We start from the raw sequence: 14,461 nt of genomic DNA, 5'->3' as shown, positions 1-14,461 counted from the left end.
GCCCTCAATTCCACATCTCTCTCTGGAATATATTATTTTTATCTGATGATAAATCTAAAGTGATTTTGTGTATAGCAGGTCTGTTACAATATTTTTAAACAGTTTGGAAGCTTTGCATATCAAAGACATGCATGAAACAAGCGTTTTCCAATTTGTGTGATCAAAAGGATAGAAAACACATGGAATAATATCATTAGTCATGTGACAAGAGAACCTTGATGATCTGTAACAAAATGTATACACCGTATTAAAATGTATAGCAATGCAATGGCGTAATTGTGTCAAATCAGTCTTCACAATGTCTCTTGGCAATGTTGGGCTTCTCTCTTTAGCTGAGGTGAGCCTGTAAATGTCACTTGTATAATGTTGCCAATTCCTTTCAAGCATACATTTGATAAAAGACATGAAATTATCAATTTTGAAATTAGATGCACACAGATAAGATGTAAAAGTGACCGTAAGCTGCTAACTGAATCATTTTTTCTTTTTCTTTTTTTTGATTGAGCCTTTTATTCTTTCTGTGATGCTCTTAAAAAACACCATTGTTGACTCTTGATCCATTTTTATATTCATTTAAGCATACACTCCTTTCTTCATCTTCATCTCAGAGAAGACAGCTATGTTTAAGACAAAATAGCATTTCCAGTTTGATATCTAGTGTTTAAACACAATAGTTGTTTGTATTTTTATGGTGTAAAGGGCAACATCATCTCTGCCAACTTTCCATCTTGACCCATCTCTTGTTGTTCTCAAAAGATCTTCATGCCCATTCAAGAAGGGATCAAATGATTTATACCAGTGTCCTTGAGATGGGAAACAAGATAGGGGTTCAGTAAAAGGGGAAAGTGATGAAAAAATTTGAAGGAGTTTACCCATGAGGGTGAGCTCATCTCCTCAAATGGATATATGATATTTTGAATTTCATATTATCTTCTTATAAGGATTAAGAACAAATATAGACACACTCATGCAGCTGGCCTTTGAAAACAACCAATTACAAGACCACGGTAACTGGAGGGGCAGGCTGGGGTCACTTGTGTTTTTAGAGGGCACATTTTAACATTTACCTTAAAGGGATATTTCACCTAAAAGTTACAATTCTGTCATCATTTACTCGCCCTCATGTCGTTCCAAATATGACTTTCTTCTGTTGAACATAAAGGAAGTAAATATCTCATTGTTTTGTTTTTGTTTTTTCATCCCTACAATTGAAGTCAATAGGCACCGAAACAGTCACGATATAAAGCAGTTATGACATAACACAGTTTTTAATAACTATATTTCTGAATCTCTAAACTTGACACATTCTATATAATGCAAAACAAATCGATAACAAAAAATCTTCAGCCTAATCTTACAAAGCGGACTCTTAGCAAAGTTTGCATAGTCATGATTGTTAAATATATTTTGTTAAAAAATAAAATAAAATAAAAAACACTAACACTGTATAGGCCTAAGCAACACTGGACAATTGGATATAGCCTATTCATATTGTTTATCACTATATGTGAACATGACTGCAATTTAATATTTTCTTTTACCTGTATCTCTTTCTCTGTGGTATGAAAATGTGATAGTGATGGGTTGCTCATGATCGGTTTGTTCATTGCGTTAGTCATCATTTTTCTTTGGCTGCATTATGACGACTTCCTAATTCGGAATATGATCAGAGATTGCATATGTGGATGTGATCAGAGAAATTAGCTATTGGAAAATATACATTTTACCTACGCTCAAATGAACAAAACTTAAAGATTATTTATTTTCCTAGTGTGAAGAACATTTTAATGATCTAAATGATCCTTTTCCAAAGAACCTTTTGCACGGAAGAGTTCCATGGATGTTTAAAGTTCTTCAGGGAACCATTGATGCCAATGAAAAACCTTTATTTTTTAAGTGTGTAATGTCGACTCTACTTCAAATGATCAGTCAAATGATATGCATGATAGGCTTTATTATTTTCTTTAAATGGCAGATCCCTATTCATTTTTTTTATGAGTTAATAAATATATAAAGCTAAAAACACAGAAAATGGATTACACCAATATCTTAGAACCTAATTAAAATTCTAAGCTTATATCTAAATCATGTGACAGAAGAAAGGTATCTGTCCTCAGCTGTAGGTTTATAAACATTTATGTATACTGTATATAGATTACATTATATATTGGAATCTTGTGATGGTCTGAAATGTTCTGTAAATATCAGGAAAAAAAAAGTTAAATATAGTGTGCTGCATATCAAAGTTACTGACCTTCTCAGGCTCTTCAAATATGGGCTATCATTGTACACATATTGTAATATCCAAAATGCACAAAAGATAGACTGAACTTACCGCAAAAACAATGAACCAAGAGCTGTCATTCCCCACAGTACACAACACAATATAAGCAATAAAGGGATTTATTCAGCATCATTATTATGATATGGTTTATAAGATCCATGTGCACCAGCATGAGTTTTTTTTGTTTGTTTTTTAATCAAAACTCAACATGAAAAATTGTCATTTTAACAGTATACATATTATAAAAAACATTGACAAAACAAACTTTAAATTATTGGAACAACATTTTCCTTTGTGCTCATGACCATCGATGAGGTTTCATCTATATAGACCCACCCTGATTTTAAGGTTTGTTTGAAAGGCAGAGGTAAAATGAGTCTATCCTTTTAAATATGTACAGTATGTACTCATTAATATTCATGAGCACAAGGAAAAGCTGAGGCATTTTCAGAATATTGCAACATTGCGAGCGCTTTACTACTACTAAATAATAACAAAGGGATCTGGAATAAGAAGACAGAATACACAAATGGAATTGCAGAGTGTGAGAACAAAAAATAATAATTAGGCCATTAGCAAATGTTAAAAAAAAGAAAAGAGAAGGGCAAAAATAGTCAAACAAAGAAGTAAAACAGAACAAAAGGAGTACCGTGCCTGTCTGTGGACTCCATCACTCTGCGCTAGAGGTACAATACTGCAATACTCTGAATTCATTCCTGACAGACGGCACCATCTGAATTCAGTTGTTCCACCTCTGGCGGTGGTCCAGGAATCAAATCACACCATAACTACTTCCCCACTGGCCCCAAAACTCTCCATCGGGTTTTCCAGCGACCAAGGTGACACAGGTATTGCAGCCAGCAGAGGTTGTACTGATCATTTCCTAAAACTGTTGAGCACCAAAGGAATACAGAGTAAGAAAGGTTATCGGTGCGACGGTGAAGTTCTCATTCTGTTCAATCGTATTACAGAAGAACTCACATTTTTGAGGAACTCCTCTGCAACTATGCGAGCCCTGGCGTTGACTGACAGTTTCATCTCACTGATTTCCTTATCGATCTCCTCCATAAAATTGATGACAAAGTCCACTAACTTATGCTTGTACATTTGTTCTGTGTGGAAGTTAGTAATGAGGAAACTGATGTCATATCCCTGACGAAAAAAAAAGGAAGGTGTTAAATGTTATATTAAATGTGAACATTTCACAACAGAGAATTTTAGATGATTGTTAGCAAGATGCTATTTTTTGCACTGTAAACAATCAGTGAAAAACGTGAAGCAAAATGACACATGCATTGCAAACACCAGGCTTTTTAACAATAGAAATAGTGTTAGTATGTCTCTTCCTCTGCTCTTTGCTCTCCCTCACCTCCACAGCTTTTCTCCGCAGGATGAAGAAGTTCTCGGCTCTCATCATCATGAAGCGCATGAACTTGTGACACAGGATCTTCTCGATCTCATCAGCCTTCAATGGACCAGTTGAGGTGCATCATCCAATCACAGACCATTAAAGATACAAACAACTCATCAAACTGGATTCTTAGCTTGTTATAATATATAATAATATATAGCATGCATAGCTCATATAATGGCCTACACCTGTGGTTTTCAACAACCATACGGAATAATATACTTCTGGTGTAATAATGACAAAACTGCTTTTTTTATTAACATAAATTGGAAGTATTGATACATTAATCAACCATGATTACATGCTGATTGTTTGTGCTTTTTAGTATTTTAATTTAGATTAGTTAAATTATTTTTGAAAATATCAATAATAATTTATTCATCCTGTGGCCCCCCATGTAAGTTTGCTGCGGCCCCCTAGTGGCCGACTAGGCTTGAGAACCACTGGCATGCTGCGTTCAGTGGACTATATGTGTTAATTTCAAGAAGTCAGAGTGAAACCAACCTCCCTCGCTTGTCTCATCACCATCACCACAATACTTCTCTTTTTGTATTATTAGTTGCATTTTCAGTATTCAATATGTATAAATATTTAAAGACTCTCAGATATCTCAGAAAGGACAGCAAGAATGAGTTTAGAGCAAAACAGCAAATGTACTTGCCTGTTTGACAGCAATGCTGACTCGCACAGAGTTGATGGACCCTTCTATCAGAACCTTCTCTTTATCATTCCTACTGATCACAACAGGCTGAAGCAAAAGCTCTTTACTGCTCCTGGTGAGATGATTAGACAAAAATGGTAAAGCATACACACACCATACACGTATACCGCAAACTTATGCTAGTATGCTCTTTCAAACTATCTATAACCTAATGGCTCATATCACACTTTAAAATGAGATCATGTAGGCCACTCCCCTATATTATGAACCATGTAACTTTTACACACAAATAAAACACATATGCAAACAACAGTCACACACACTTACCGGACTTCAACCTCAGGTTTGTTGTGTCTTTCAACCACCTGTGAGGAGAAGTTTTCCAGACAGAGAGCTGCCTGCAGTGTAGCACGCACCGCATTCAGGTACGGACGCAGAGTCGCCGTCTGACAAAACAAATCAAACTAAATCAGTACTCAGGACTCATGGGGATGATGAACCGTGTCTGCAACCTCAGCAAGCAAGCACATCGCAAATGGCTCACAACTTCTACTTTAATTGTTCCACACACGCCTGAACCTGCAGGGGAATTCTTGGGATAGGCCTACTGTCCTCCTCCACAAGCCCTCCGAAGAAAAACAAACTATGCTCTACATCAGTCAACCTGCAAACACTATAAATCTCTTTATAGACTGCCTGAAGCCTGTCACTTCCTGAACTTAAACGCAAGTCATGGAGGAAGTGCATACCCTTCTGCATGAAAAAGTATACATTTTTAAAACACTGACACTGTGGGCTTCCTTAAAATTTGAAAGAGATTTGAACTAGATACTTAAACATACAGTTGTCTGTACACATAATTAATATTTTTAAGGCAAGTTAATATTGTTATGTAGCAAATGTTGTAATACTGAATAGCTGCGATGAGCACCTATATTACATGTAGGCTACTTGTCATGTAACAGAGGCAATGAACACAGGAGTAAACGGCAACCAGATCGATAGTTGTGCACTTGTACACGCGTTTATACAAAAATGTAACAATACTGAAGAATAGCAGAACGAGAAAACACTGATATATTTGATAATAAAGGGCTGCATACTAATGATTTGCTCGCTGTTAATATACAGTATGAAAAGAGATCAATTTGAGTTGGCTTGCCCATGATACACAAACCCTAGATTACAAAGCGCTGGGAATGTTACAACATACTAAATGTGAAACGTCAAATAACTATCAGTCAACCCGCGACTGGGGGATATGGGTGGGGATGTTAGCTAGTGATTTAGCACTAACGTTACGTGCCTTCATTTCAATGCAGAAACAAACACATGCAATCAGGGGTTTGCGACACGACGATGTTATAAATCATTTAACAAAAAATGCTATATATATATACAAAATAAAATTTCCGAAGTGTTAAATGGAAATCTTACCATTTCTGTGCACCAGTTGGAGAAGACGGAAGTGCTACAAACACCGGGCGACTTCCGCGAATAAAACCACTCATCGGAAGATACCAACTTTTCACTAAATAGGGGTGACGAGTATATAATACTAAAGGATTATTATTATTATTTTTTTCTTCGGCCTGCTGTTGAAATGATGCCTTTAAGTGCTTCATTAGCTGGCATTACTCATGATGCATTATTAGTTTGACATTGAGATGCATACCTGCATACGCTGTAGTTTACAGTGATGCGAAATAGATACGATATCATTGTTGTTGAAACTCAAATTTCTCATGCAGTTCCACACAAATTAACAATAAATAACGTGCTTACTTGTAGACAAATTAAATATATATATATATATATATATATATATATATATATATATATATATATATATATATATATATATATATATATATACACACACACACACACATACATACATACATACATACATATATATATGAAGAGTCATATGAAGTGCCATCTGAAATTTTCTTCTAGAATGATCATTTTTATCAAGCTTGTATATTTAAGTTCAATAATTTCACTTAAATGGCAATGCAAATGACCTATTAATTGTCATTTAAGTGAAATTACTTAACTTAAATATACAAGCTTTATAAAAATGATAATTCTAGAAGAAAATTTCAGATGGCACTTAGAGGCTTTTGCATCTGAACTCTTCATATATATATATATATATATATATATATATATATATATATATATATATATATATATATATATATATATATTTGCCACAAGTTGCAGAAGAGGAAGCTCACCAACAACTTTTTTATTTGTATACAGTACTCTTGTATCTTCATTGCATTACCCCCTAATAATTTTGGATCATATTCTTCATGAGGGTAAAAAATAATTATAAAATTACATTATAGAACTTTTCCCTTTTTATAAAATATTTTGCCCTGATGATTTCAATTTATTTTGTAGTGCCACTCTCTATACTGTTTATACAGCAAAACTGCTCACGGTAATTAAATTAAATTTAATAATTTATAAATCTTCGTATGTCTGTTGTTCAAGGCATCACCATTTTCCATGCATCAAGAAGGTTGAAGTCATTTGTATTTTAAAAACAGAGTTTTATTTGGACATATTTGCTTTTGTAGTCCAGAAACAATGCATATGCAGAGCAAATAAAAAAACAAACAAAAACACTGTTGCAATGCTAACTTGTTTTTACAAAGCGTTTCTTGTCGTCTTTAGTACATCAGACAAAAGCATGGCGTCTCACAGAAACTAAAGTGGGTGTGTCTCTAAGAAGCAGTTTCTAGAAAACCTGCATCAAATCCCAAATTAGCTACAGCATAACCTGAAGTCAACAACAGCGATATTTTTAAAGAATATAGTCCAAATGATTATTAAAAAAACTCCTCTTGCCAAGAAGCTATATACAAAAATATAATTATCCAACTCCAGAGAAAGTCTATTTTGTTTTCTTTGCCTTGGTTGCCTTCTTCGCCGCGACTTTTGGCTTTTTTGCAGCTGCTTTCTTCGGTTTGGCAGCTGCTTTCTTAACATCAGTCTTCTGCGTCGTCTTCTTTTTAACTGAGCTTTTCTTGGCGCTCTTCTTTGCACTCACTTTCTTGGTCACGGCTTTTTTGGACGTCGCGGACTTGGCAGGCTTTTCCGTCTTCTTGGTCGCCTTGGCGGCACTTTTCTTTGTCTTTTTCTCAAATTTCTTTTTATTGAGCTTGAATGAGCCGTTGGCCCCCAGTCCCTTGACCTGCACGAGCGTGTCGTTGAGCAGGAGCGCGCGGATGGAATAGCGCAGATACATGCGACCGTTCTGCTGATCAAACCAGCTCACTTTCTTCGCTTCATTGTATATCTTGAAAAGCGATGAGCCGTTTTTCTCGCCCAGGGTTCGGATCGCATCAGTGACGAGCTGGCTGTACTTGCCGGGCCCCTTACTCTTCTTTTTCTTCTTTTTAGCTGGAGAAGCACTTACGACAGGCTTTGCCTTATTTCCCGATGCCTTCTTTGTTTTGGTTACTGCTGGAGTAGGGACTTGGGCGGGTGCTGATTCTTCGACCTCAGTAGACATGATCAAACTCAATGCGAAAATGTGTTGTTGTTGTTGTTGTTGTTGTTGTTGTTGTTTTTCCGAGACCGCGAGAATATCAGGCCAGAGACGCGAGCATCATCTCAGAGGTTTGAATCATCAGATTTAACTGCAATACGCGGACGTGATTGAACACAACAACACACTCGGGCGAGGCGCATGTGGAGTTGTGTTTTCTTCCACGACTTTGAGAGCTATTATCTTGTTAATTTGACATACATTATGATTTTAAATGACTCTTGGTGGAAGTGTAAAAGCTGCTCTTTCCGCGAGTGTTTAAAATTTATAAAATAAACGCAAAACGTTGGCGCGAGAGAGCAAAGAAAAGATCTTGCCCACATAATGCCGTGCGATTTGGGGTAGGGGCACCTACTTTGCGAACGAAAAACTTTTTATGGATATGCAGTCCGTTCGTGCATTAAACTTGCTATGAAAATTTAGAAAGTAAAGATTCTAGAATGATACTACACAGTCCGCAATTACAAAATTACTTCTATATACAAGCAGTTTAAATTACCTCAACTAACACATAAAACGCCCTCGCGTGGCTGTGTATTGGCAAACTTTCTTTGCAGTTCTCTTTCCTGGTGACTTCACATTGTATTCTTCTGTGCCTATTTGTGAAAATTGGATTTTTGCACAAATAAAGACATGAAACGTAGTGTATTTGATATGCTGTTTTATAATTGTTTATTATATCAAAGGTGTTGCAAGAATTTTAATGTGTCTGACTTCTCCTTACTAGAGCAACTAGGCTAAAATGTAAAACTTTATAGGCATTTTGACCATCTGGACAAAGCTTTTAGGCTACAGATTTTAAGGTGTGGGCCATATTGTTTAAATCAATAAAATAAAAAAAAGAGTAAATGTTAATAAGTTTTGTTTAAAAGCGTGTCTAACAATTGGGCATTTTTCTGGATGTTGCGGGAACTCCGCCCCTAGTTTGGTATGAGTTTGTCTTTTACTAACTTCAGGGGTTGCAACAGTGTAGCCTACATTTGTTTAGTCCTTCTTGACAAAGGTTTGGTTAATATAAACAAAATCAAAGGAATATTTTTTAAATTATTATTATATCTATAAATGGAATTCACTGGGAACTTATAAACAAAAATGGATAGCATACATTTGATTTTCAAGCCTATGTAAGCAAAAATATGCAAGCAATATTAATCATTCTGGTAAATCCACATCAGTATGTTCTAAGATATAGGCCTATTTATTCAGCTTATTTGTTTAAACTAAATTGGGGAAACTGTTCAAATGTCTTTAGATATCTTAGTATGTATATATATATATATATATATATATATATATATATATATATATATATATATATATATATATATATATATATATATATATATATAAAGTTCTCAAATCCTAAATTCACTGGTGTTCAATCGTTTTAAAAAGGTGTGTGATTTTTGTTGTGTAGGTCAGAAATGGAGAAACTATATTCTCTAAATTAACTAACTAAACTATTTATTAATATATAATAACTAACTAATCAAGGTAAAAATGAATCAAAAGGCACATATGAATAAGTAGGCATCCTTTGTGGCGAACATATCAATTTGTGAGAGTTCATTATTCTGCCACACCACAGTTTACTAAAAACCAAACAAGAAAATACTTTCAATATTTTCCAAATCTTTGGAAATCTCCTCTACATGCCGTCATCACATACATATAGCACTAGATGGCAGTCTATCTACTGATAATAGTTTGTGTTGTGATAGCATACAAGATGTTCACATCTTCCGAACACTGCACCCCATTGAATTACACTTTGATAAGAAATCCCCCATCATAGTGATTTTTCATCTCTTCATTACCCACCCCAAAGAGTTGAACAAAAGCCATGCTTTGACTGTAATATGTTAGCACATTTACAGTTACACAATTGTTACAGCCACTTCCTGTTGCACATATGCACACAAAGAGCAAACACCTCTCTATAAAATAGGTCTAGCACCTTCTCCTTGCAGACAGAGAAAGGTTAAAGGTCAACGTGTATTATATATATTAGTGTGCAGATGTCTGTCTTTTTTGAATAAGAGTGTTGAAAGAGGAATTCCAAGTTTTTATGACCCTTAACAAACTCAGTAAACTTTACACACACTCCAAAACAGGACACACACAGTGAAGAGGCCGAGTTAAAACCTGACGAGGATGTTTATCTTTCTTTTTGAATGTGATTGAATGAGAGTGTGTGATTATTTGTTAATTCTAGATGGATTTGATGGGGAAAATTCATACGACCAGTTAGACGGCGAGTGTTTGCACGTGTGTGTAAAACGGATAGGTAAGAGTATGTGTTTGTGTGTTTTAGGGGGTGGGTTTACCGGTGCATGTCAGACAGCAAAGAGCCTCAGTTATCTAGGAATCTGAGCCAAAAGAGCCTCACAAACAGAAGGGAGCCTGCAGGAGAGAAAGAGGGAGGGATAGAGGAGAGAAGATCAAATAAAAGAGAAAAACAGGAAAGGAGACCCTGACAAGCACATAGCGAGAAAGAAAGACAATGTGTAGGACTTGATAGTCTGCAGATGATACTGCTTATAACTTCAGATCTGAAGAGAGAAGAAAAGTCAGTGACACAGGAGCATTGCAAGGGAAAATCCCATTGAAATTAAGTAGTAGAAAGCAGTAGAAGAGATAGAGAAAAAGAGAGGGAACAGGTGCATACTATCTCTTTGGACTCCTGTGGCAGCCTGAGAAGCATGTGTGTGCGTGTTGTGATGCTGTTTTTGCTGGGAGCGTACATGATGTGTGTATGTGTGCTGTGTCAGAGGGACATCCTGGTGGCCGGACCCCCCAACAGCAAATGTGAGGGAAGCTGCAGTGCAACAGCATCACCCCCTAAAATACATCACCCTCACGACGCACGACTCAGAAAGACCCCAGAGAACCGCAAAAACACACAGGTAAGCATTACCTAATACCTATACGTAAACATGATCTCCGGTGAGAGATTTGAGAGCGCATTATTATATTTTTGGTAACACTTTACAGGGTCTCATTTAGTAGCATTGGTTAATGCATTAGCTAAAATGAACTACCAATGAGCACTATATTTTTACAGCATTTATTAATCTTATAATAAAAATGAAGTTTTTATTGTGTTTCATGTTAGTTCACAGTGCATTAACTAATATAAACAGATACAACTTTCGATTTTTAAAAATGTACTAGTAAATGTTGAAATTAATATTAACCATTATCAAATGCTGTGGAAGTATTGTATTGCATTCATCGTAAGTTCATGTTAACGTATTTAACTGAGTTTTGTCAGTGTGTTGTGAGGTAAATATATATATTAGGATATGTAATCCATTCTTTTTCAGTAATCGCCCTAAATACTTAGGATTTAAGACAGCTATATAAATAAGTTGATAAATTATGAAGCATTACCACATCAAATAATAATTTCACTCAGTGTCTTGGAGTCCCAGAATATTAACATTTTAATAGTCACCTTGTGTATTTATAGCCTGGTAATACCAAACTCTGCTACTTCGCTTTGCTTCGTAGACAGAGTCTGGAATGGCATAATAGAGAAGTGTTTTCTCTCTCGCGGGGTCGCTTGTCTGAAGTTTAAAATCATTGGTTACCCGTAAGCCAATCACATGACGTTTGGTTATGTGTGTGTTATGCGCATGCTCAGCCGCATCTAACTTCCACTGTAAACACATGTATGATGCGAAAACAAAAACCATCGAGCGAAATACCGGAGTGAACATGGCTGTGAACGACTTTTGCAGATTATGTGAAGTAAATCTACGCATCCACGGTACAATCAGCGTCTACGTCACGGCTCTCAGCCCGCCCTCTGTTCGTTGATTGGCCCGGCTGTTTTCAGGCCGGAGGAAAACGGAAAGCTATGACGCTGTCTCAGACTGACTACAGAAGCGAAATGAAATTGAGCGGAAGTACGAAGTCTGACGTAGTCAGGCTAGTTTATTTACCCAAAAGGGAAAAAGTGCATCTGTGTCATTTTGGTCAATGTCAGAAAATATTTAATGAATTAGAAAACAAGCATGAGATAACATTAACTACTGTCTTTGTTGATATTGACACTTACAGATAAAGTGTTAGCATGTGGAGACTTCATATACAATGTTAAATATTATGACTGAGATTAAAGATACACTTACTTGTTTTTAACTGTCTGTGTTTGTGCCCTACAGGTGTCTGATACATCTGAACGTCTCATCCAGCTGCAGCGCTGTATGTTACAACATGAATCAGTGGCTGTGAGTCAAGGAGATGGGTCTGATTCACTAGTAGCCTTTCTGGCTCTTATGGCAGCAGTGCTGACAGAATGTGACCTCCACTGCCATAGTCAGAGACTCAGACAGATGGCCACCAGACTTGGTTATTATATTCCACAACATATGCCACTCACAACCCCCTAAACACTTACAGTTCCTTCTTAAATGATAGGACTAGCTTAAATAAAGCACATTAATGTGTGCTTCCAATATGTTTTATATAACAAATCTCGCTTTTTTCATTATTTATTGATTCTTTCATTCCTGGAGTTCCCTCAATTAAGTTAACACCCAATTTACACTCAGCAAACAGAGGTGTTCTTAGGAATGTAAGAAAACTGACCCTTGACAGCCTCTATTTGACCCTCTCACAACCTTTCTCTAACCTTTGTATAACCCCACAACAAACTCTAACCATCCTAAAATAGTCAACTAGCAAATAATCAATTGAATAATAATATATTCTTTAAATACTTTAAAACATGTACTGTATCAGATCATTATTATTTTTTAGTTTATGATCTTATTTCATTATGTAAATCATATTGCTTTGCATTTGATCATTAAATAAAATTACAGAGGGAGTTTTAAATCTTAAATTTCTTTTTATGAAATTGAATGTCCTACAGGGGCATTGGAAAAATAACCATCAGGAATAATCATTATAATTGTGTGTTCTAACCAAATTTTATGCTAGTTTTTAATTTTTTTGTCTAAGGTACACACTCTCTCTCTTTCTCGATCATAGAAAGTGTAGTGGGCAAAAATGGGGAGAAAGATTTGCTGCTGTTGCTGAAAAGTATCACACATTCTAAACCTAATGGTCTCAAACCAAGGACTCCTACAGGTGAGCTATACACAGACAGACACAGAACAAACACCCTATGTTGTCCGGCATACTACTAGAACATTTATTGCACAAATGTTGACAGATGTTTTGTTTGGGTCTGTATGGCAGTGCCTCCCTCTGCAGGGCTTTACCCTCAAGACTGTCATGAGATCTACCAATTAGGAATTAAAGAGAACGGGATCTACACCATACAGCCAGATCCAAAGCGACCAGCATTAGAGGTACAAACATTAAAATCGGCAGAAACCCAAATACATTTACATCACATTACATCTATTCCACTTATTCCATTTATATATTTTGAAATCGAATCCATGTCCAGTGTGAAGTAAAGGGATAGCTCACCCAAAAATATAAATTCAAAATGACATTGCCCCAGATCACTGGGGTACGAAAAACATTGGACAGCATCCCTATAAGTGTTCATTTGTAAAGTGTAATACTTTTGAGTGGCAGCACTACATGTGTTCTTTTCCAGGCTGTGTGTGACATGGTTTCAGCTGGTGGGGGATGGACAGTGTTCCAGCGGCGGTTTGATGGACAAATTGACTTTAACCGAACCTGGCATGAGTACCGTGACGGATTTGGCTCCCCGCAGACAGAGCACTGGTTAGGGAATGCAGTTCTGTCCGTGTTAACCGCAAGTGGGCATCACACGCTCCGCATCACTCTCCAAGACTGGCACGAACAGACACGTCATGCTAACTACAACACCTTTAAAGTGGCAGGAGAAAACCAGAGGTATATGCACACTGCACACACAGACATAGATATCTAAAATCTAGTGTCAAAAGCTGCTGACAAAACATTTGTATCAAAAAGATGGAAATCAATTCAATTTCTTTTAATGATGCATTTGTGATATTCTCTCCATAAGGTTCCGCCTAACTGCTCGAGATTACCATGGCGATGCTGGCAATGCTTTCAGTTATAGCAAACAGTACAATCACGATGGCAGAGCTTTCAGTACACATGACCAGGATAATGACCGCTACACTGCTGGTAACTGTGCCCGTTACTATGGTGCAGGATGGTGGTTTGATTCCTGTTTGGCCGCTAACCTTAATGGACGCTACTATCACGGGCGGTACAGCGGCATCACGGATGGCATCTACTGGGGCACCTGGTATATCCTGACTGACTATCGCACAGGGGAAAGATACTCATTTAAGAGTGTTGAAATGAAAATGAGACCAAGGCGGAGCTAAGAATTTCTCTTTTTTAAATGAGATGCTGACACGTAATCATACTCCTGCACTGTGTATTTCCTTTCAATAAATAATTTCTTTCAAACATTTCCTTTCCTTTGAAATCTTATAACCTGGACCTGTCAATATATTGAACTTGAGATATTTAGATGTGCGAACACATTTATAAACATTTATTTTAAAATAAATGTCAAATGCCAAATTTTAAGCAGTCTCCTTTTCTCAGTGT

General features: G+C 36.4%; 3 protein-coding genes across 3 annotated transcripts; 1 reads left to right on the top strand and 2 right to left on the bottom strand.

Moving 5' to 3' along the window:
* Positions 1-498: 498 nt before the first annotated feature.
* Positions 499-5,862, bottom strand: arpc4 (actin related protein 2/3 complex, subunit 4). Its single transcript, XM_081379931.1, has 6 exons — positions 5,794-5,862; positions 4,684-4,802; positions 4,357-4,468; positions 3,654-3,749; positions 3,266-3,436; positions 499-3,173 (listed from the first exon to the last, which is right to left on the bottom strand). Exons 1-6 carry the CDS (start codon positions 5,794-5,796, stop codon positions 3,168-3,170), a joined length of 507 nt encoding a protein of 168 aa, XP_081236057.1. The 5' UTR covers positions 5,797-5,862; the 3' UTR covers positions 499-3,167.
* A 1,037-nt stretch (positions 5,863-6,899) lies between these two features.
* On the bottom strand, positions 6,900-8,557 carry h1-10 (H1.10 linker histone). Its single transcript, XM_081379923.1, has one exon. The coding sequence runs from the start codon at positions 7,883-7,885 to the stop codon at positions 7,265-7,267; it is 621 nt and encodes a 206-aa protein (XP_081236049.1). The 5' UTR covers positions 7,886-8,557; the 3' UTR covers positions 6,900-7,264.
* A 2,111-nt stretch (positions 8,558-10,668) lies between these two features.
* On the top strand, positions 10,669-14,232 carry LOC308699130 (fibroleukin; the record flags this gene model as incomplete). The annotated part of the gene is made up of 6 exons (XM_081379718.1): positions 10,669-10,827; positions 12,091-12,277; positions 12,923-13,021; positions 13,133-13,245; positions 13,503-13,765; positions 13,902-14,232. The coding sequence occupies 6 exons, from the start codon at positions 10,669-10,671 to the stop codon at positions 14,230-14,232; spliced, it is 1,152 nt and encodes a 383-aa protein (XP_081235844.1).
* Positions 14,233-14,461: the final 229 nt, after the last annotated feature.

Source organism: Scardinius erythrophthalmus (genome assembly GCF_964197995.2).
Source record: "Scardinius erythrophthalmus genome assembly, chromosome: 12".
NCBI lineage: Eukaryota > Metazoa > Chordata > Actinopteri > Cypriniformes > Leuciscidae > Scardinius > Scardinius erythrophthalmus.
This window is presented reverse-complemented; position numbering and strand designations above follow the sequence as displayed.

Coding starts and splice junctions, on each gene's coding strand:
- arpc4 (XM_081379931.1), bottom strand. Junction 3,750..4,356: donor TCAGCATTGCTGTCAAACAG/GCAAGTACATTT, acceptor GGTCCATTGAAG/GCTGATGAGATCGAGAAGAT. Junction 3,437..3,653: donor TGCGGAGAAAAGCTGTGGAG/GTGAGGGAGAGC, acceptor TTTTTTCGTCAG/GGATATGACATCAGTTTCCT.
- h1-10 (XM_081379923.1), bottom strand. CDS start 7,885: ATGTCTACTGAGGTCGAAGAATCAGCACCCGCCCAAGTCCCTACTCCA.